The 21,694-nt window shown below is 35.2% G+C and overlaps 1 protein-coding gene across 5 annotated transcripts in view; it reads right to left on the bottom strand.

The window, feature by feature from the left end:
* The window catches only part of PARPBP (PARP1 binding protein), a 72,248-nt gene that overhangs the window by 18,118 nt on the left and 32,436 nt on the right, over positions 1-21,694 (bottom strand). For 2 of the 5 annotated variants that reach the window (XM_047867174.1, XM_047867176.1), the window contains exons 5-9: positions 19,915-20,085; positions 18,521-18,675; positions 8,048-8,231; positions 4,599-4,777; positions 2,575-2,656 (exon numbers count right to left, since the gene is read on the bottom strand). In XM_047867174.1, the coding sequence (XP_047723130.1) occupies positions 2,575-2,656; positions 4,599-4,777; positions 8,048-8,231; positions 18,521-18,675; positions 19,915-20,085 (771 nt within the window). Of the gene's footprint in view, positions 1-2,574; positions 2,657-4,598; positions 4,778-8,047; positions 8,232-18,520; positions 18,676-19,914; positions 20,086-21,694 lie in introns of those variants that run through there. The other 3 variants (XM_047867175.1, XM_047867178.1, XM_047867177.1) reach the window with 3 other exon arrangements.

Here is a 21,694-nt window from a genome sequence, read left to right as displayed (position 1 = left end):
TTGGAATGAGGAGTGAACATTCTCAATAGCTTCCTATCAAAACCATCTAGGTTCAGAAGAAGATTCTGATTTCTACTGCAGGGGAACTTATTTGACCATCATGGACAAGTTTCCTAATAAGCAGTAGTAGGAAAAACAACTCGAGGATTTAAAACGAATATGGTTTCACAAGATTTTGTGATCAGAGGGGTGTCTATTTTTATTTATAAATGAGGAAACTAAAATCTAAGAAAAGTTAATTTGCCCCATATAATAATGACATAGATATTTCAATTAATTATCATCTATGACATCAAAATTCTAAGTTCCCTAATATTTTCTACTTTTGAAGTGCTCTTCCCAAGACACTGTTTCAAGTGTAGATCATATATTCTTTCCATGACTAAAAAAAGAACTTTACGCCAAAAGAGCAAAAGTAACGGGATAGTAGGTAATAAGCTGTTAAACTACTTTTCCATAGTTACTTGGTAGTAAATATTTGTAACATTTTTTGCTATTCCAACAAAATACTGTACCTGGCTATGGTACAGCTGTGTATACCTGGCTAAACCAATTATTTTCACACTTTGCTTTTTTACAGTATATTTATCACAAACAATTCCTTCTCCTCTCCACTGCCATCTGGTTTCAGAGCTATGTAGACTAAGCCAGCTCCACTATTAAGTAACAGAAACAAAGTGATTCTAATCTCAATAGCATTTAACCATGGCTTTGTGCACTGGTATAAAAGATTTCATAGTAGTTATGAGATCTTAGATAAGTTATTTTCTCAGGATTTTGGTCTCCACATTTATAAATGAGACTGGACTAGACAATCTCTCCTCTATTTCCCAAAACTTTCTAAATTTGTTTATAAATTTTATAGTAATTAGCTGACTCTTACCAATTTCTAAACAAAATAAAATAAAACACAACAAAGAAAAAGACCTCTCATTCTTCAGATAGACTTCCTCATTTTGATTTACTTAGTTCTAACAAAATATCCCAATGACCTTTAAATGAAAATATTAGTTTGTCAGTATCCATAACAGGTAAAAAATTAAAGAATTTATACAGTACATTTCTGTTTCTAATCAAGTCCAAAGAATGGATTTTTTTTGTTTGTTTAAAATCTTCTGCCTTGACTACAAGTACTTATGTAATATAAGAAGAGGTTGACAAGTTTTATTCACAGAAAAATCATATAAAACTCTCTGATGTATCCTACAGGTATTAAGTACTAACAACTAATAACAACCAAAAGAAAGACAAGACTTATTAATATAAACTAAATGGGTTTTGAGTATGTAGATGAAACTGATGATAACTAAAAGTTTTGTGAACTGGGACTAACTTTCCAAATGGGAATATAAACAGCATACAAATCACAGTTCCTAAAATTGTATCAAGATGAATAACTGATAATTTACGGGTAAATGTAAATTTGACATGAAAATTTTGTTGAACAAATGAATTAATTCCCAACCACAGAAGAGTGTCTAGCACATAGTAGATACTCAACAAATGTATGCTAAATGAGTTAAGACCGGTTTCTTTTTGAAAAATAAGACGACCTGGGTGCCTGGGTGGCTCAGTCGGTTAAGCATCTGACTTCGGCTCAGGTCATAATCTCATGCTTCATGGGTTCAAGCCCCGCATCGGGCTCTGTGCTGACAGCTCACAGCCTGGAGCCTGCTTCGGAATCTGTGTCTCCCTCTCTCTCTGCCCCTGCCCTGCTCACACTCTGTCTCTGTCTCTCAAAAAGTGAATAAACGTGAAAAAAAAAATGTATTAAGGAAAAAAGAAAAAGAAGACCAAGAAAATTTTAAACACTTAAAAAACACATTATTGGCTACTTACTGGCACAAACATTTGAAATGAGGACAGGAAAACTTATTTCAAACCAAATAAAGATATAAAGAATAGCTCTAGTCAAGAAACAATGTGAAATATTCTCCATGTCTTAATCTACAATTAATTATAGTCTGCCATAATATCTTCAGAGAGGAACAAAATGGAATTTATATAGTCTCTCAAGATTTAGTTTAAAATGTGAGTAATGAAGGGTGCCTGGGTAGCTCAGTTGGTTGAGCATCTGACTCTTGATTTTGGCTCAGGTTGTGATCTCACAGTTCATGAGATTGAGCCCCATGTTGGGCTCTACACAGAGCCTGCTTAGGATTCTCTTTTTCCCTCTCTCTCTGCCCTCTCCTGCCTTGTTCTCTCTCTCAAAATAAATAAATAAACATTAAGAAAAATAAAAAATACAATGTGAGTAATGTAGATGAGAAAACCATGTCTTCTTCATTTTCCCCTTCGTTCACTGAAAAGACACTTATTGAACACTTACAAAAGCAAGTGCTTATTCCTTCCCTTCTTTTAGGTCCAGCATATAGACTAAGCCAAAGAACAATGAGCCTAGGTTGTATAAAAGGAAAGTTTCAGTATGTCAATGTCATAACTCATTTTCCATTCAATTCCTATTGTTCCATGTATGATATATATTTATAACATCCAGATCAACTTTCTATATTTATATCTTCTACAAATAAAAAAACATTTTTATCATTTTTATGACAGTACATTAAACTGTACCTTAGTTTTTTTCTCGTGCATTGACTTGTGGATGCGTTCTCTTAGGGGTTTCATTGATGAATTATTCACTTGTGTGGGAGATCTATGTCCAAAGAAAAGCAAAAATCTATAAACAAAAGTAGGTTTTTAACTTGTTTTTGCCCCTCCCCTACCCCAAAGCAGTAATGAAATAAAAAGACAACTAAATCTTGTTGTTTATAATACTATATAAAAGTGTCAGTATTACTATTGAAAGTTCTAAATATTAATAATTTGCTATGTTAATTAATACAGTCACTACATATTTGAATTTCTGATATATGTAAGGTACTGTGTAAGATATTATGAAGGAAAGAAAGTAGATTCATTCATTGCCCTGAATTCAGGCATCCTGAAGCCTAAAGTACAGGAAATAAGATACCCACACAACTAAAATTTAAAATAAAAAAGGACAAGAGCCATAGCAGGGGAATTCAAGAGAAAAATATAGTTTAGAAATAGGACGGTCAAAGAAGGCACAATGGAGAAAGAAACACTGGAGCTTTGGAGCCAGACAAACCTGGATTCCTCAATAAATTCCTTTCTGGCTTAATAGAGCCAGAGTCATAACCTCTTTAACTCAAAAGACTGTTATATAAGAATAAAGAATAGTCTATTCTAAGAAACACTCGTTTATAACCTTACATTGACTTATATTCATACACCACATTGTCCTTAATTTTATCATTTCAATGCAGACCACTAAAAATTCACTTTACCATGAATTGGTACTTGTCTGCACAATGATAATTGTAAATACTAAGGTAGCTATAAACAATTGAAATATGTTTGGCCCCATGATTGAGAAAAATACTTCTTTAAAATGGATGTAGGGATTAATTTTGTTTAAAAAAAAATTCCATAAACACAAAATAACTTTCTCTACGAAAATGTAGAATTGAATCTGAGAAAAAAATTAATCATTTATGATGTTACCTAAAAAACAAACTGTGCTGAACAGAAGTAAGGTAAAAGAACACAAAATAAAGGTTCAGTTCCTTTATACTTTTTTCATAAACCAGTGATAAATTTTCATTGCTAGGAAAATATTTGGACAATTTTGAGGTAGAATATGGAAGAATTATATCATGCCCAGATATAAAAGAATAATCACTGAAAGCTGGTGAAAAGGGTTTAAATAAATTGGAGGACAACACTGAATGACAGACCATTGCAAAGTTTCTCTTTAAAGGGAAGAGAAAAATAGAAAAGACCAAACAAGTAGGATGACTTTGTAAAGTTTCTCCACAATGTACTAAATACAATTTGAAATCGTTGTTCTAAAGTTTTACACGTTTCTATAAATGAATGCTCATTAATGAAAAATATCACCAACCTACACAATGTCTGACCTAGTTGTTGTTAAAAGTGGAGCATCTCAATGTCTTGCATAGAATACTAACACTAATTTAGTAAGTGTTTGTCTTCATAATGTGAGGAAGAACCAAGAGATACCAATTCCAATTTAAGTTTGGTGTATATGCTCTCTCTGGTTCTCACGCAGAACAGCACAATCCTTGGAGGAGAGACCTTAGGTTTTGGAGCAAGACACTTTTGCTACTTGCTTAACTGTGCTCTCTTAGGCAAATTACTTCATCTTTCTCTTTCTCAAGTGTCTAATTCTTCACTTATAAAGTGGGGATATTATTGAAAGAGGTTGCTATGAGAGCTAATATAAGTGAAAGCAGTTAGCAAAGTTCTTGACATACACGACAAAGAAAATGAATATTTCCAAAGCAAAAAACAATCACAAAAAAATAAAAATAAAAACAAAACCAAAAATACCTGTCATACTCTCAGAAGATACTATACTTTTATATACAACTTTCTCACATCCAAATGTTCAATCTCCCTTTAACTTTTGTCTTCTCTCTTCACACTTTTCTGTAGTCTCCAAGTTTCTTACCATAGCATGTATTTCCTTTTACTTAATGAGGTATTTTTTCAACATTCCCTTTATAGACTAGAGTTAACATTCACATACATATAACTTCCACAATACTTACCTAAAAAGTGTAAGAATAGAAATCCCATTATGATGAATTGTGTTTTCATCATCATATAAAAGCTCTGCTTTGTTTCTGGTAGGCAAACTGGCTGCTTCCTCATCCAAAAGAACTAGTAAAATTTTCACAGTATCTCTGCCACAGTATGCAGTACCATGGTTTATAGCATAAGATTTTGGCTAGAACAAAAAATAATATTAAGTAAATGTAATAATCACCTAAGTTGGGTCAATCAGTCATTCTTTTCCATTTCTTGTGCCACCATTCTCCTCCTCTTATAGTTTAGGTAATAAAAAAAAAATCAGCCATGGGAAATGGCTTTAAGGCATGTAATATTTCTCCCTCAAGTCATACCAAAGTCAATCTTATCACCTTCCAAAAGCACAAAAGAATATAGAAAAATAGTATCATCAGGGAAGACATTGGTTCTGATCAAAATAACATCCCAGGCTTGAAGTCAGAAAATTTAGTAACTATCTAGCTATGTGACCCCAGCCTCATGACTTAATCTCCTTGTGTATTTTTTCTGTTTTATACCAAAGAGAGATGGTCTGAATACCAACCCCACAGATGGCCATAAAGATCTATTCAAATGCAAAAATTAAAAATGAGTTCACATTCATTCACTCAGTAATCCATTCATAAGTACACACCAAGTCCCAAGCACAGTGTTTGAAGCTAAGGCTACAAAGGTAAAAACCGCTGCATCAAGGAACCCATAGTCTCCTAAATAAAATAAGAAAGTAACTAACAAGTGCATTACAAAGTACTAAGGGCTATTTATTTTTTAATATTTATCTATTTTTGAAAGAGGAGAGAGAGGAGATAAAGAAGGAGAAAGAGAGATAAAGTGCATACATGCAAGCAGGTGAAGGGCAGAGAGGGAGACAGAGAAACCCAAGCAGGCTCTGCAGCTGTCAGCACAGAACCCACCACGGGGCTCATGGGAGCTTGATCTCAGGAACCGTGAGATCATGACCTGAGCTGAAATCAAGAGTCAGATGATGTTTAACCAACTGAGCCACCCATGCACCCCCTTAAGTGCTATTTCTAACAGAAGATATACATGGCATAATAGGAGCACACAAAAGGTAGTAAACAATTTACTCAGGAATCAACGATGTCTTCATAGAGGAAGAGACACATAGGGGTAGGAGAGACCGTGGTACTTTGAAGGATGAGGTAACATGATATAACTAAAGAACAAAGTAACAGAGAGAGTTATGCAGGATGAACCTGGGAAAGCTTTGTATATCTGGCAAAGAAATTATAAGTCAGTCTGTTACAGAGTTAAAATCTTTTGCTTTATTAAGCAAGGACATTAATGATTCTATTTAGATTTTTAGAAAAATGATGGCAATGTGTAAAATATATTCTAGGGTAAGAATGTTACTAAGTCTGGAGACAGGAACACAAATTAAGAGACTGTAATAGTCCAGCTTGGAAAAGGAGAAGGTAGTAGCAGTGAACTAAGATAGTAGCAGTGGAGATAAAGAAAAAAGCAGATTAGGGGCGCCTGGGTGGCTCAGGTTGGTTGAGCGTCCGACTTCGGCTCAGGTCATGATCTCGCGGTTTGTGGGTTCGAGCCCCGCGTCGGGCTCTGTGCTGACAGCTCAGAGCCTGGAGCCTATTTTGGATTCTGTGTCTCTCTCTCTCTCTCTCTCTCTCTCTCTCTCTCTCTCTCTCTTCCCCTCCTCCACTCACACTCTGTCTCTCCTTCGGAAATAAATAAGCATTAGAAAAAAATTTTTTTAAGAAAAAAAGCAGATTAAAAGAGGAGAGCTAGAAAAACTTAGTGACTACACAGAATAAGGGAAAATATATGATAATATAATATTACACACGGACACATGTAAGCACAAACCCTGAAGATATCTCTAGCTGGGTTTGATACAACTTACTAGTAGCAGGTGCTTTATAACTCTGGGAAAGTTCCTTAACCTCCCTGTGCTTCAGTTAAATCGCTGGTAAAATAGGGGTAAAATAGGTAAAATGCCTAACCCATACAGCATGGTGGACATTGTGCCTAAATATCAGAGTCACCCTTTCTGAGACATCTGTTGTAGCTGCACCACTTCCCTCAGCTTCCATCAACTTGGTCTTGGCCTCCTTTCTCTATTTGACTTGACCAAACTAACCTGTATAGCTGCACTGGAATTTAAACAACCTGCTTAGCACAATAATGATTACTAATCACATTGTATGTACTTATCACAATAACAATGACTTATCACAATATATGTGCTTAACATAGATTTTTCATTAGTACCAGAGAGAGAAGTCCACATTGTTTAACATTAACTTATTGAGAATTATTGGATAGTATTTTTCAAAGATTTCTGATTTGACTGAACACATAAAATTAAGAACCAGGTTGGATCTTTACTTGTTGTGACAGGAAATGGGAGAGACTGGTGCTCTTAATTACCTGAGTTGTGACAATTCCTGACTTAGACTAATAGTAATAACGTGGTTCTCATTTGAGCCAAGCTAGTCACAGGAAGTGTTAACACACATGAGACAACCACATGGGGCACACAAGGGGCAACAACCCAGAATCTCCCCTATGTCCCACCTTCAAGTTAATGTAAAAACATGCATTGTTACAGAAAAATAACTAAAAATGGTTCTGTGAATAAACAGATGAATAATAAAAAATAAGCAAAAGTCTTTCTTCATGCTCTGATTATTACAATCATACCTAATGAAAAAGAGCTTTTGTTGCTTGAGTAACTAAACTGCAATAAATGGATTATAACACATTCCCCAAAATTCTTTTCTACAGCTGAAAACATGGTAGACAATTTCTCCTATAATACTAGTTTATTGTACCATACAGTGTTTGATTCCCTATGTTAAAAACAAACGAACAAACAAACAAGAAACAGGTAAATATTCTGGGAATATATAGTTAAAAGATTTCTAAGTATAAGAGAAATTCCTAATGTTTGCAGTAGGCTGGTAAGAGAGGTAGAAAAGAACACATCATAAAGATTTTAAAAATTCTATTGAAGAAAAATAAACTGAATAGAAACCATTTCTCTTGCTGTTCCAGAGTACCTAGTGCAGGGATCAGAACCAGAGAAGCCTGGTTCTTATTTTATATTTGAGTAAACGGGAAAATAATGGTTTCATAAGAGTAATTATTGAAAAACATTACAAAACACCTTAATACCCATTAAGAATTATAAACTTCTAGTGCTACAAGGGATAGTGAAGATTATCCAATGCCTTCTTTAACAAATACACACAATTGGCCCAAAGATGTTATGATTTACTCAAGTCGAACATAATCCTATATAATCCTATTGAGAAACTTAAATTTTCAACATCTTAAACGCAGGAAACACATGCTTATGACTTAAGTAGCAATAGTAAACCATTTCTATAACAAGTAGAAGCGATAATGTTCTGTATGGAAGAATAATGAAAAATAAAAAGCTCATTACCCTTGCAGGACTGATATCAGTGGTACCAAGAATTACATCTCCTTGTTGAGAATTGATAATATTTTTAATCCTCAAATCCAAATCCTGAGCTACTTCCTCTACTGCTTTACAAAAAGGATCCCTGCTGTTCTGGCCTTTAATCAGCTGCATCTTTATCACTGAGAGTATCCGACCCCCTGCAATGCTGAAAATAGAAATAAGATCACCCTTACAATAGTATTAGAAATGACAATATGCTTATAAGCTTGAAAATATACTTCTCAGAGTGAATCAACACTTTTCAAAAAATAGGACATTGGTCTTATAAATCAAACTAACACGTTTAAGAAAAGGATGAGAACCATGAGAAACAAAATTTTAAAGTTTTTCTGAAAGCAAGTCATTTCAATAAACGTAAGTTATTTCTTCCTTGATTTGAAAGCTGAAGGGAGATATTTTAGTTATATATGATACATAATAACAGTCTCAGGTGCAGTTATACACACATAATATACTTAAAAATATGTATCTTTAAATACAAGGTAATAGAAACACTACCTCTCAATTTATACCTAGAATCTTGCATTACTTTAATCTTAAAATCCATTCACTATTATTATCCTTAAATCACAGATGAGAAAATTGAGTCTCAAAAAGGTTAAATAGCTTGTCCAACAACACAGAGTGCCTGAGCTAGGAAAGAGGTAGTGAGGACTGACCTGAAGCATGATATTACATTCTAATATGAGAATTGTTATTACGTGGAAGCAGAAATTAAGCTAGTTAATACTGATCTAAAGCAAACCAGAGACTGGACCAACTAACTATGTCCAAAAGACAAGTGTTTTAAAAAACCTGAAATCAATTACTTCTTTATACTAAGCCTGAGCCTGAATGAATTTAGGTTGCAGTTCCTGCTCTAGAAGGCTGACCTAAAAAAATGTGAGAAATATATAGGAAAAAGGAGTTTGATCTATTACAAGGAAGAAATTAGAGGTGTCCAACAATAGAAGAGGGCTCTTTTTTTAAGTCGGGAGATCTCCATTCCTAGAGCTATCCCTGGAAAGGTTGTGCAGTACTGATTGAGAAGGTGGTATGGCCTGGCTATAAAGTCAGATTACCTGAGCATAAAATAACACCTGTCCCACCCCCTTCTACCTTGGGTATGCTGTTTAACTTTTCTGTGACTTTTTTTTTAAATGTTTATTTACTTATTTTGAGAGAGAAAGAGAGAATGTGTGCCCATGCACATGCAAGGGCAGAGAGAGAAAAAGAGAGAGGGAAAGAGAGAGAAACCTAAGCAGGCTCCATACTGTCAGTGCAGAGCCCAATACAGGGCTTGATCCCAAGAACTGTAAGATCATGACCTGAGCTGAAATCAAGAGTTGGAAGCTTAACCCACTGAGCCACCCAGGTGCCTCAAACTTTTCTGTGACTTTTATAGTGGCATAAAGGAAATTATGAATTAAAGTTTTAATCCATGCTGTCTTATTGCCAGGTTTTATGTTTTAGGGAAAAAGCCAGGTTTCCTAAGAAACACTGGAAATATGATTGTTTACAATCAAATAGCTGGTCCAAAGAGAGATGGAAAGTTAGAAGAAAATTGCAGAGACACTTAATGTATGATTAGACCAGTGTCTCCCAAATTTGCCTAATTATCAGAATCATATTCAGCATTTGTTTAAAATATCAACTCCAGATCCCACCTTGTTGAATCACAAACTCAGATTCAGAAAAGAGTACTGAATAGCTGCATTGTTTTAAAAGTACCACAGGTGATTCTAACAACCACATAAGCTTGGGAAACATTTCATTTAAAAGAAAAAAAAGGAAGAAAAAGCTTCTTGAGAAAGGAAGAATGCTAATTTTTACACTACCAGTTTATACTTGGCACACAGAAGAAATGATTGATATGGCCACTATCACATGCAACAATCTAAAATTTTTTACAATAAGACAAAAGATACATATTTTATGATTATTCATATCATTTGCAATACAAAAGTCCTTAGGAGCTTTCCACCTTCCACTTACACTATGGTGGACTAAATACCCTGGGGGAATATCTCAATGAGTTTGGCAGGAATAGGGGGAAATCTCTAAATACCACTTAATTTCTCCCCCAAAAAAGGAACAGACAAGAGCTGGAGTAGAAAGCTGGGAGCTACAAATGGGACGCAAGCAGAATGAATGGGTTTTCCTGAAGGCAAAAATCTCTAGCAGTACTTTGATCAGGACACAAAGCCCTGGGTGGGAGAAGGCAACCAGAGAATTTCACATTGAGTCTGAACCTTCTGAGGGAGAAGGAACTAGTAAGGGTTGTATTAGATTTATTTTATGTATTTTATCTTTTTGAAGCTCTTTTTTAAAAATTGTTTTCCTATTTGGTGATGACAGAGAAAAACAATTGCTTATTGTTTATTGACCTTGTGTCCAGCAACATTGTTAAACACTACTATTAATATGAATAATTTGCCTTTAGATTTCTGGAGTTTTCTACATATACAATCATATTATCATCAAACAGAATTTTATTTCTTCCTTTTCAATTGTTACATCTATTTCTTTATCTTGCCTTACTACACTGAATTGAACATACAATATTGTGCTAAAAAGAAATGATAAGAGTAGGAACTCTTACCTTATCTTAAACCTTAAATAGAATGCTAAAACATTTTACCAGTAAGGAGGTCTGTATAGAAACCCTTTATCAGGTTAAAGCCTTTATTCTCAGTTCATTTGACACAGAGTGGGTAGCCCTGTGAGTGTGGATGTCCCAACAGACTCCTCATCTTAGACAGTCCCTAGGCTTTGTCCCTGCTCCCTCAGAGTTTACCAGCATAAGAACAGACTTTCCAAATCACCAAATACTCTCAAAATAAAAGCTGGCTTCCCTTCTTGACTTCCCTCTTTGACTTTCTTCCTTCCCCTAGTTTTTGGCCAGTATTTTCATTATAAATGCCTATTCATCAACTCATTCAAAAAGTATTTAAAAGATATGTATCCAGCATTATTAACTATTTTCAAGGGAAGTTTCAATCAGGAGACCTAACCTGCCATATGCCTGTCACCAGAAGTCTGAGTAAACTCTAAGAATTCTTTTATATATACAATCACTATCTTTTTCAGTGGTTTTTCCTTGATTTTTAATCAAAAGCACAGAAAGTAATTGGATGAAATGAAGCCGAAATGAAAGCACAACACTATGTGCCTCTTCTGGCAAATAATCTAATGGAAGAGTTTTGTAAGATTCAAAAGGATAATAAAACATGAAAGAGTGTTGTAATGTCAACTACAATAACAAAAAAATGCTTTTAATGATATTAGGTAAAAGTCACCTTTGCCTCCTTTTCTCAATTCCTTCCTTCTAAAGATGATATAATTCCCTGACTGAATTAAATCAGGAAAAAGTGTGTAAGATTTGTGTTTCAGATCCTTGCCAAGCTCAACATTTTGACCTTGGTAAAAAATACCTCAAACACTAGCGCTGTGACTAGTCTATTGCTTGCTATACATTCTCTATTAGAGCCCAATATTAGCTCTTCAAAAATCTGCTCAGCAACATGGTAGTATAATCCAGACTCTTGCTTCTAGAGCCTGGAATCTCTGAAGTTTTAACTCAAATGACACCAGGATATTTGTGCTAGGCAATGGGGATACAATGAACAAAATATTTCTCTTTAAGAGGTCACAATTAACCACATGAGAAAGTGAGATACTAAAGGTATAAAGGGAGTTCAAGTGGGGAGGTAAGGGAAGAAAGAGTATTTCATGAAGGCATCCCAGAAGACACATTATGAGTACTCTGGAAAAACATCAATAGAAGAATTTAGGGGTGCGTGGGTAGCTCGGCTGGTTAAGCATCCAACTTCAGCCCAGATCATGATCTCATGGTTCGTGAGTTCAAATCCCACATTGGACTCTGGATTGATGATGTGGAGCCTGTTTGGGATTCTCTCTCTCTCTCCCTGTTTGTCCCACCTCATTCACACTTTCTGTCTCTCTCTCTCTCTAAGATAAATAAACTTTAAAAAAAAAAAAAAAAAAGGAAGAATTTAGGTGAAAAAGAGGTAAACTGTACCTACTGACTACCAAATGTATCAAATTAAAGCCCTGGGGCAGAAAGAGAAAAATAAAACTAGTGAGGGAAAACAATTAAATCGCCAAGCTTGTAACAAAATATTGTGAATGAAGGAGAACAATAAGCAGTAAAACACAAATGGATGGTTATACTTCAGTGTATTTATTGAATATTCTTACTTTACTGTATGGATTGGCTTTCCTCTACTATCTCCAAGAATTAGAAAGCTATTTGCCAAAACACATTTTTAAAATTTAAATATGATTAAAAGTGCTACATAAGATATATCAAAAGTGTTTCTAGAATATTTTTAAATGATAAAAAATGTAACATTAGAATTTTGGACCAGAAAATTTCAACTAGATTTAACATTCTATAAATGAATAATAGTTAGTCCAATAAGTATAACTCAAGTATACATTTAAAAGTTGTGTCATAAATTTGAAATACATATTGGAATTTGCTTCCATTAAACAAATTGGAATTTGTTTCCATTAAATATTGGAATAGAGAACTAATTTATGTAACCTGAAACCCCTAATTTAAGATATTTTTCAGGAAAGTATATGCATTTTATGGTGGCACCTACTGGCAAAATGTAGAAATACAACCAAATTATAGCTAAGATGGCCTGATGAAAAGTTGGCAATGGGGAGGGAAGTGTAGGAATTGATTCTTTCATTTCTTCCCTGTCTGTTTGCCATCCTCCCTTTGATTCAAAGATTACTGTGTTTCCCTACTACCTCCACCCTATTCTACTCAGTTACAAGAGTTAAGCACATTTTTATCTCTAAGTTTTAAGGCTGAGAGACAGGCTAGAGAAAGATGCAGGCAGGAGTTAGAGCATTTAGAATTTGTATATCATACTGAGGTTTCTGGAGTCTTATCCTGTACCTAATATGAATCATTGAAGAATTTTAGTCATGGGAGTAACATTCATTGTTTCAGAAAGACCACTGGCAGTAGTGAGGGCAGCAGAATGAGGCAACTCAAAATGGAGGAAAAAGAACAACTCAGAGAGAAGTGAAGAAGTTCAGGCAAGAAAGGATAAAAGTCTGAAAACAGACTTTCCATACAAAATGGAAATATAAGATAGTAGCTACAGGAATAGAGATGAGAAGAAAGAATATCAAAAACGTTAAGTAAGAAAAATTGATGGATCTTGGTGGCAGAAGGGATAGAGAAAGGAGAAAAAAGGGGTTTAAGATATGTTCCAGATTTCTGCTTAGGTAGCTTGAGAAAGAGAGGCTTCAAAAAGCTGGGGCACTTTAGAAAGAGAAAAAGGTTTGCAGGAAAGATGAAGACTTAGTTTGGGACATGTTAAGTTTTAGTTGCCTTTGAGGTCACAACCTATAGACAAAGATGTATTTTTGAAACTCAGGAAAGAGGTTTGGATCCCACTGAAATATAGATTTAGAATTTATAGATATAGAATTTATAGGAGTAGATGGAAAATGAGAGAATGAAATCTCAGAAGTATGGGGAAAAGGGTTCTAACAGAGAAAATGATCAAATTTAAGGACATTTGGAGTCCAAAAAAGACCATACCAACCTGATCACAAGTGATCTTTGGCAGAATAGCTTCAATAGAGTGGAACAGTGAATGATTGTGAGTCAGTTAAGTACAGACAAGTAAATAGATATTGAGTGTCTACTCTGTGCCAGAAACCATGTTAACTCTAAGGGATATTAGTGAAGAAAATCAACAAAACCCTCACAGAGTTTACAGTCTGGTGAGAAATACATATTAAATAATTAGAATTGGGAAATGGAATAAAGGACAGCATTTTTTTTTCAAGAATCTCAGTTATAGGGGCGCCTGGGTGGCTCAGTCGGTTGAGCGTCTGACTTCGGCTCAGGTCATGATCTCGCGGTTTGTGAGTTTGAGCCCCGCGTCAGGCCCTGGGCTGATGGCTTGGAGCTTGGAGCCTGCTTCCGATTCTGTGTCTCCCTCTCTCTCTGCCCCTCCCTCGTTCATGCTCTGTCTCTCTCTGTCCCAAAAATAAATAAATGTTAAAAAAAAAAAAAATTAAAAAAAAAAAAGAATCTCAGTTATAAAAGGAAGAAGTGGGGCGTCTGGGTGGCTCAGTCAGTTAAGCATCCGACTTCGGTGCAGGTCATGATCTTGCAGTTTGTGAGTTCAAGCCCTGCATCGGGCTCTGTGGTGATAGCTAGGAGCCTGGAGCCTGTTTCAGATTCTGTTTCTCCCTCTCTCTCTCTGCCCCTCCCCCACTTGCGCTCTGTCTCCCTCTGTCTCAAAAATAAACATTGGAAAAAATTGATTTAAAAAAAATCAAAAAATAAAACGAAGGAGAAGGAATTGACAAAAACAGAGAAGATCGTTTGTTGTTTTTTCTTATAATCTTTATGGACTGTGGCAAAAGTACTAGTAGAAGTTGAAATTATAAGACAAAATGAATAACCAATGAAACAATGTCCCAATAGGCTACTCATATTATCCCCACTGTAGAAAATATCCTCCCTTCTCCCCATCTGGGCTTCATATCACACCCATTCTCCATGTCCATCTAACTCCTTCAAGTCCATACTTTAAGATTAAGCTGAACTGTAACAGCCACCCAGGTAAGTATTCCTGACCCTTTATCCCTGCCTCCCACAAATAAGGCAATTGTCCTTTCCTCTGTACATCCTCCTATTGCATAAATAGGATATATGGTTTTAGCTTTTAATAATTCTTTACGATTATGAAATGAATATATACTTAGTATACACAAATGTCACCATAAAGAAGAAATAAAGATCGCTTAGGGCACTATTTAGACACCCACATGAATATACCCACTACTTGGACACCTACTTCTTCAGTGTCTTCACAAGAACACAGAGTGAATTACTCACTGTGACAAGACAGGATATCCACAATAACTCAATGATAAGTTAAAGAATTTAAGATGCCTCATCCTAGATGCCTCTAAAATGTACTTCTATCCTGTAGATAATTTATCCAAACCAGACATTCCTCCAAAGGGAATGCAATTATAACAAACTACAGTGGACTGAATGTACACATTTATATCTGCTCCCTCCTAAAGCTGCAGAGAAATGACAGAAATGCAAGTGTTTTAAATCCACAAAGAAAAAGAATGGAAGAGTAGACAATAGTGGATGACAGCAGAGACATACAATGAAAGGATGGAAAGATGAAAAGCAGACGGACATGTGGTAGCTGACTACTCAGAGCAAAGAAAGCTAAAACATATGTAACTGCTAAAAGAGATTCCAATAAGAAGCAACTCCAGAAATTCTCAGATATTGAATTCAATACTGAAGACTATGATAAAGGGCCTGCAAATAAGGACTGGTTGACAGTCTTCATCAGAACACTTGACGCCTCAATCTCTTCTCCTATTCTGAGCAGTCAGGCCAGTGCACTTCCCTCCCCTCAGCATGGAAAGCAAGATTACTCTGAAGAAAGTAAGCCAGATGAGCTCTAGACCGCAGGGCAATGGGAACTGAAAACAGAGAGACTGAGTAAAAGTCAACAGACTGAACTGGGAGACTGAGCATCAGCTCCTATGAGACTTCAAATCCCAGAATATTACTAGACTAGCTAGACTTACAGCTTTCTGAAGGAGACTAAAGGATGCCACTGTGTAAATTCTGGGGTAAGTTCCAAAGAAAAGACCTATAGTTACCGACATTGGGAGAATCCCCAACAAAGGAACTAACTGGATGCCAGGCTATAATGAAATCCACTGTACAGAACTACTAATCAGCTTTACAGAGTCTCATTCTGAAATATGATGGAAGGGCTGTTCAGAATCACCATACATTTTAGGAATACCTCTAACATGAAAGACTGCAAAACAAACAAAAAAGAAAACATTCAACTTAGATAACAACAAAGACAATCCAGGAAGCAGATAAAAATAATCTTAAAAATATAATACTTTTAGATAAATAAAACATGATATAAGATCACATTCAATCAAATGAGAGAATACAATAAAAATATTTGTCTCCTGTTTTTCTCAGAAAGCCATGTACACCAATAAGGGTCTACCAATTAAAAATAAAGTCATGGGGCGCCTGGGTGGCTCAATCGGTTGAGCTTATGACTTCATCTCAGGTCGTGATCTCGCAGTTTGGGAGTTCGCCCCATGTCGGGTTCTGCGCTGACAGCTCGGAGCCTGAAGCCTACTTCGGATTCTGTGTCTCCTTCTCTCTCTGCCCCTCCCCCACTTGTGCTCTGTCTCTATCAAAAATAAATAAATAAATGTAAAATGTAAAATAAATAAATAAATAAATGTAAAATAAATAAATAATAAATAAATAAATGTAAAAAATTAATAAATAAATAAATATTTATTTATTTATATAAAAAAAATAAATAAATAAATGTAAAAAAATTTTTTTTAAATAAATAAAGTCATGAGATTCAGAAAACAAGGAAGAGGCAAAGAAAATTCATAAGGTAATGAAACTTCACAGTTACCACTGTGAAACAGGCCTAACAAGCAAAAGTACAAACTGAATGAAGAAGATAGTGCATTCTCCAAAAGGAATGTCTTCAAGGACAAAACCCAGAACTTATAGATAACCTTATTATTAGGTCTAATAAGAAGAAATTGTATAGTTTTATTGGAAAGCTTGATGAAGAATCTATAATAAAATAGGAAGTCAAGCAATACAAAAAAGTAGATAATTATTAACTGTAGAAAAAAAAACAGGGGCGCCTGGGTGGCTCAGTCGGTTGAGCGGCCAACTTCGGCTCAGGTCATGATCCCGCGGTCCATGAGTTCCAGCCCCGCGTCGGGCTCTGTGCTGACAGCTCAGAGCCTGGAACCTGTTTCAGATTCTGTGTCTCCCTCTCTCTCTCTGACCCTCCCCCGTTCATGCTCTGTCTCTCTGTCTCAAAAATAAATAAACGTTAAAAAAAAAAATCTATACAAGAAAGGAAGTATAATCACAGCATATCACATAGCTTAGGTGTAGGCAGTATTTACAGAGTCATAATAAAAAAATTCTAAAACATAACTTAAGCTGAAATTTTAGTATAACTAGATATGAAGGATGAATGAAGTCTGTGTGTATCTGTGTGCCTAACAGAAGGGAGAAGACAGAAAAGGGGGACTGGGAGGTTGGCATAGGAAGTTAATACTGTCTGAAACTGAAAAAATCAACAAATAGCTGAATAAAAATTTCATTTAAATGAGGTAAATCTAAAAACAAAAAAACATAATTCATCTGTAGAGGACTATTTTACTGTAAGTCCATAATGCCACTTGACTTTAACAAAATATACCTATATTTGCTTTGCTAAAAATATTTTTTTTAATTATCTGTGATCTCAGAAGAAACAGCCAGCCAATATATTTGAAAGTTCAGAAGATGTCACTATTATTGACTATAAGTCATATTCAAAAAACCTCTTCCAAATTTACTTCCTTGGAATGGATATCCACAAAGAAGACAGAAGGATGTAATTCAGAATAAAATCCTAAGAAAAAAATTCTTCTTGGAATCTTACAATGAAAAGAAGTTTCATGAAATAAGATATAGTGATTAAAAGAATGGGTTCCAGGTTCAGAACTGAGTTCAGATCCCAGCTCTGCTACTTAAATAACAATGTGACTGCGTTAAATTACTTAGTCCCAGTGCTTCAGTTTCTTCCTCTCTAAACTGGGTGTGTATACAGTACCCATAATGTAAGGCTGCTGTAATGATCAAATGATAACCCCCACAAAGAGCTTAATACAATGCCTGACACATAAAAAGTGTTGAATAAATACCAGCTCTTTTTATTAGTACAATGCGAAAGCATACCAACCAAATTGACAGTGATCTACCATGATTGCTAACATATACAATACACTTCTGTTCCCCACCAAATTACTCTCAAAATTACTTATCATCCAAGATGCATATATTATAAATAGGAGTCTATCAGATACGAAGATCTTACTTCCAATATAATATAAAAATAAATTCCAGATAAACTAAAGATTTACACCCAAGAAAAGGAAAAAATAGTAGCAGGAAGTAGAATATAGATTTCATCATATCTCTATCAATTTCCTTACTCATTCCAGGCATAAGTTTCCTTTATTGCTAAATAAAAACTTTAAAGAAATGATCTATTCAGTCATGTCCAGTCCTCAAAAATCTATTTATTCCAGAAAAAGACAAACAGAAATCCCTCTTCTATAGTCAAATTTAATTGAACATGCCACTTGACTTTGGCAAAAATTTTAGAATCAAAGATAGGCAGAAACTAGAGGGATAGGTCATGAGGTTATAATTTATTCATCTAGATATTTTGTTTCTTCTCCCTACTGTTTGGTTTGATCTTTGGTCATTTCAATAGCTCCTATATTCAAATCTACCTCTGATTCTATAAGTTTTAAAGCTAGATTAGTAACAAACATTTGTAATTTATGAAAAGTCGTTACCTTGGATTTGGTATTTCTCCAAGAATCTCATCTAATTTGTCAATGAAGTTAATAAAATTAGACAATCCTTTTACATGTGCCCTTAAAGGATCAGATGGTGATGGTGCATATCCTTTCCCTCCAAGCTCTAGTGTCCTAATAAATGATGTGGCCACCTATGAATTAAAACAAATGATTTAGTTATGTTTAATGATTTAGTAAGTTAAAAATAAAACTTTATGAAGCTGGGTGCATTTATATTATTTCTGGGTATAGAGGTAAAGTAAGCACTTTTTACAATTCATGCCACTTTGATTCAGAAGCAAATAATTAAAGAAACAGATGCCATGCAAAATTCATGCCAGCAGGGGTGATGGCAATGCAAGTGGAGACTGGGGAGCCAAGTTGGAAAACTAAGAGAGTAAGAATATATTCATAAGAGAATAAGTATCAACTGTGTTGATTTTTTCAAGGGTGGGCAATTAATTCAACTCTTCTAAGCCTTATCTTACTTTAAACACTTAGACTAAATAATCACTACGTCCTATCTAGCTTTCACATTTTAGGATTATTTCATCATGTGTAGTTCAAAAGGCCTTACCTCTAAAATAATAAAATTATGTATATGATGGCTATACTTAAGAGCATCTCCATCAAAGATGAAATGTTCTAAAGCTGTATTTTCCACAGTGTATACTAAGACAAATTCTATGAAATTTCAGTAATTTGGAAGAAAGTTCCAAGGTTAAATAACTTAGAAAACAACAGATTAAATAACATGGTTAATTTAAGCATATTTCTTAATGGTAGGACCTCTCAGAGCTTTTGATATATAAACATCCAATAAAGGTATATACTATTTCCAAACTTTTTGCCCTTGGACACATTTATTCAAGGAGCATTTAACAGGGACTTCTTCCTTTGGACATATTTACTCAAGGAGAATTTAACAGGGCTATCACTCTATAGAACACACGTAGGAAAACACTGTTTTAGAGATATTCTCCCTTGTCAAATTTGAAGAATATGGTAATAATACCACAGATTTTCAAATACCAAGGAAGAACATATATTCACAGTTTAAAACCTGTTTTATCATAAGAAGTCTATATTATGGTACAGGTATCCACTGTTCATAACAGCCTTTTTTTTTTTTTAATTTTTTTTTCAATGTTTATTTATTTTGGGACAGAGAGAGACAGAGCACGAACGGGGGAGGGGCAGAGAGAGAGGGAGACACAGAATCGGAAGCAGGCTCCAGGCTCCGAGCCATCAGCCCAGAGCCTGACACGGGGCTCGAACTCACGGACCGCGAGATCGTGACCTGGCTGAAGTCGGACGCTTAACCGACTGCGCCACCCAGGCGCCCCCATAACAGCCTTTTAAAACATCTTGAAAATGTAATATGTCCATACCAAGAAGATAGACATCTTTTTCTCTTGAGCAGCATGTTTCAAATCAGTGAGGGCTTCTCGTCCAAGTCCTCTATCAGGAATATTAAGAATATGAGCCAGAGCCAGGTCATTCTTTGAATTCACTAGCAGGCTTAAATATGAATAGATAATTTTCCTTGCTAGTAACTGCACCTGTACAATAAAATATTATTTTATTTATTGAGGTTGTTCTAAATCAATAATCTTTTCTTATATGCAGTAAAAATACTTATGACCATTCAATAACAATCTCACTCAACTCTTTGGGAAAAAAAGAGAACTACCATAAAACAAAAGTTTGAATTGGACAATTAACATATTCTTGATCGTGAAACCAACTTGCCACCAGTGAGCATCTATGAGCAAATAACAACTATCATAATTGTTGAAAATGTCTCTTAAAAAATGATATAAAAAGATAAAGTCCAAAGTCTGCATTTCTGATAAGGCTGGATCTCTTTCCCCTGCACACATTTGTCACTAAATAACAAGGAGTAATGATGCCCCCGAAGCTTAGGGAATGAGCCAACTGGCACTATTTGGTCCTTTACCCACACAGGACTAGATATAGGCTGAAGTTAAAAGGTTAAATTTTGGAGGAAATTATTAGATATTGGTTTTGACAATACCAAATAACCAAGTAAGTATTACAATGAAGAGATAGAAGCAAATGTAAAAAAAAATAACAAGTAGTTGATATTGACATTAACTAGCCTAAAACAGAGCTATGACTGTTTAAGCACAAGATAAATAATATCTGCTATAATTTCATATGGATATTGGTTCTTTCATATATACTGTATTTGTCTTTTATAGTCAAACAACAAACCAGAGTATTCAATGATCTTATTCTTAAAATTAGCTATTTATAGCTATTTAAGGCCTTGCAACTTCTATCTAGTATGGGGGAAGTGATAGTGTGAACTCCCACAAATAAGTATAACTTATTAGGTAAATTTTTAAAAACATAACTACATAAAGACACCGGAGGGACGCCTGGGTGGCTCAGTCGGTTAAGTGTCCAACTTCGGCTCAGGTCATGATCTCATGGTTTGTGAGTTCAAGCCCCGCGCCAGACTCTGTGCGGACAGCTCAGAGCCTGCAGCCAGCTTCAGATTCTGTCTCTCTCTCTCTCTCTCCCTCTCTCTCTCTCTCTCTCTCTCTCTCTGCCCTCCCCCACTCTTGCTCTGTCTCTGTCAAGAATAAACATTAAAAAAATTTTTTTAATAAAAATAAATAAATAAAAGACACTGGAAAGGATCCAAAAAGCAGACACAAGCTGGAGGAGAACTTGATTTTAAAAGAACTGCAACAAGAAGGGTAAGAATAGCAAGCCTGTGGTTGTTCAAGGCCCTAAACTTCCTGTAGTACTGAAGTGAGTGATCATGTGAACCTCACAGATAACAAACATAAAATGGTAAGAAATTTTAAATACTATTTAAAGACACTGAGAAGTATCCAGAGGGTAGACAGAAGCTGGAAGAATATTTAATTTTAATGGAACTGCAATAAGAAGGGTATGAATTAAGTTCGTGGATTACTGGCCCAAATTTCATGACTATGGCAGCTGCAGAAGGTAGAAGTGACTATAAAGGTGTCCTTAGAATCCAGGGCTGGGAAAGCAGCTAGAAATTTAAAGGGGAAAATCTTGGAAAAATTGAGAGCATAAAGAGTCAAAATCCCTAGCTGACTGGGAAACCACACAAGCATGGGGGAGACTCCAGGAGGCCCATCAAAAATGCAAGTCGAAATGAGAAAGAAA

This window comes from Prionailurus viverrinus, chromosome B4 (assembly GCF_022837055.1).
Source record: "Prionailurus viverrinus isolate Anna chromosome B4, UM_Priviv_1.0, whole genome shotgun sequence".
In the NCBI taxonomy this organism is placed as follows: domain Eukaryota; kingdom Metazoa; phylum Chordata; class Mammalia; order Carnivora; family Felidae; genus Prionailurus; species Prionailurus viverrinus.
The sequence above is the reverse complement of the archived record's forward strand: the minus strand, read 5'-3'. Positions and strand labels throughout refer to the sequence as shown.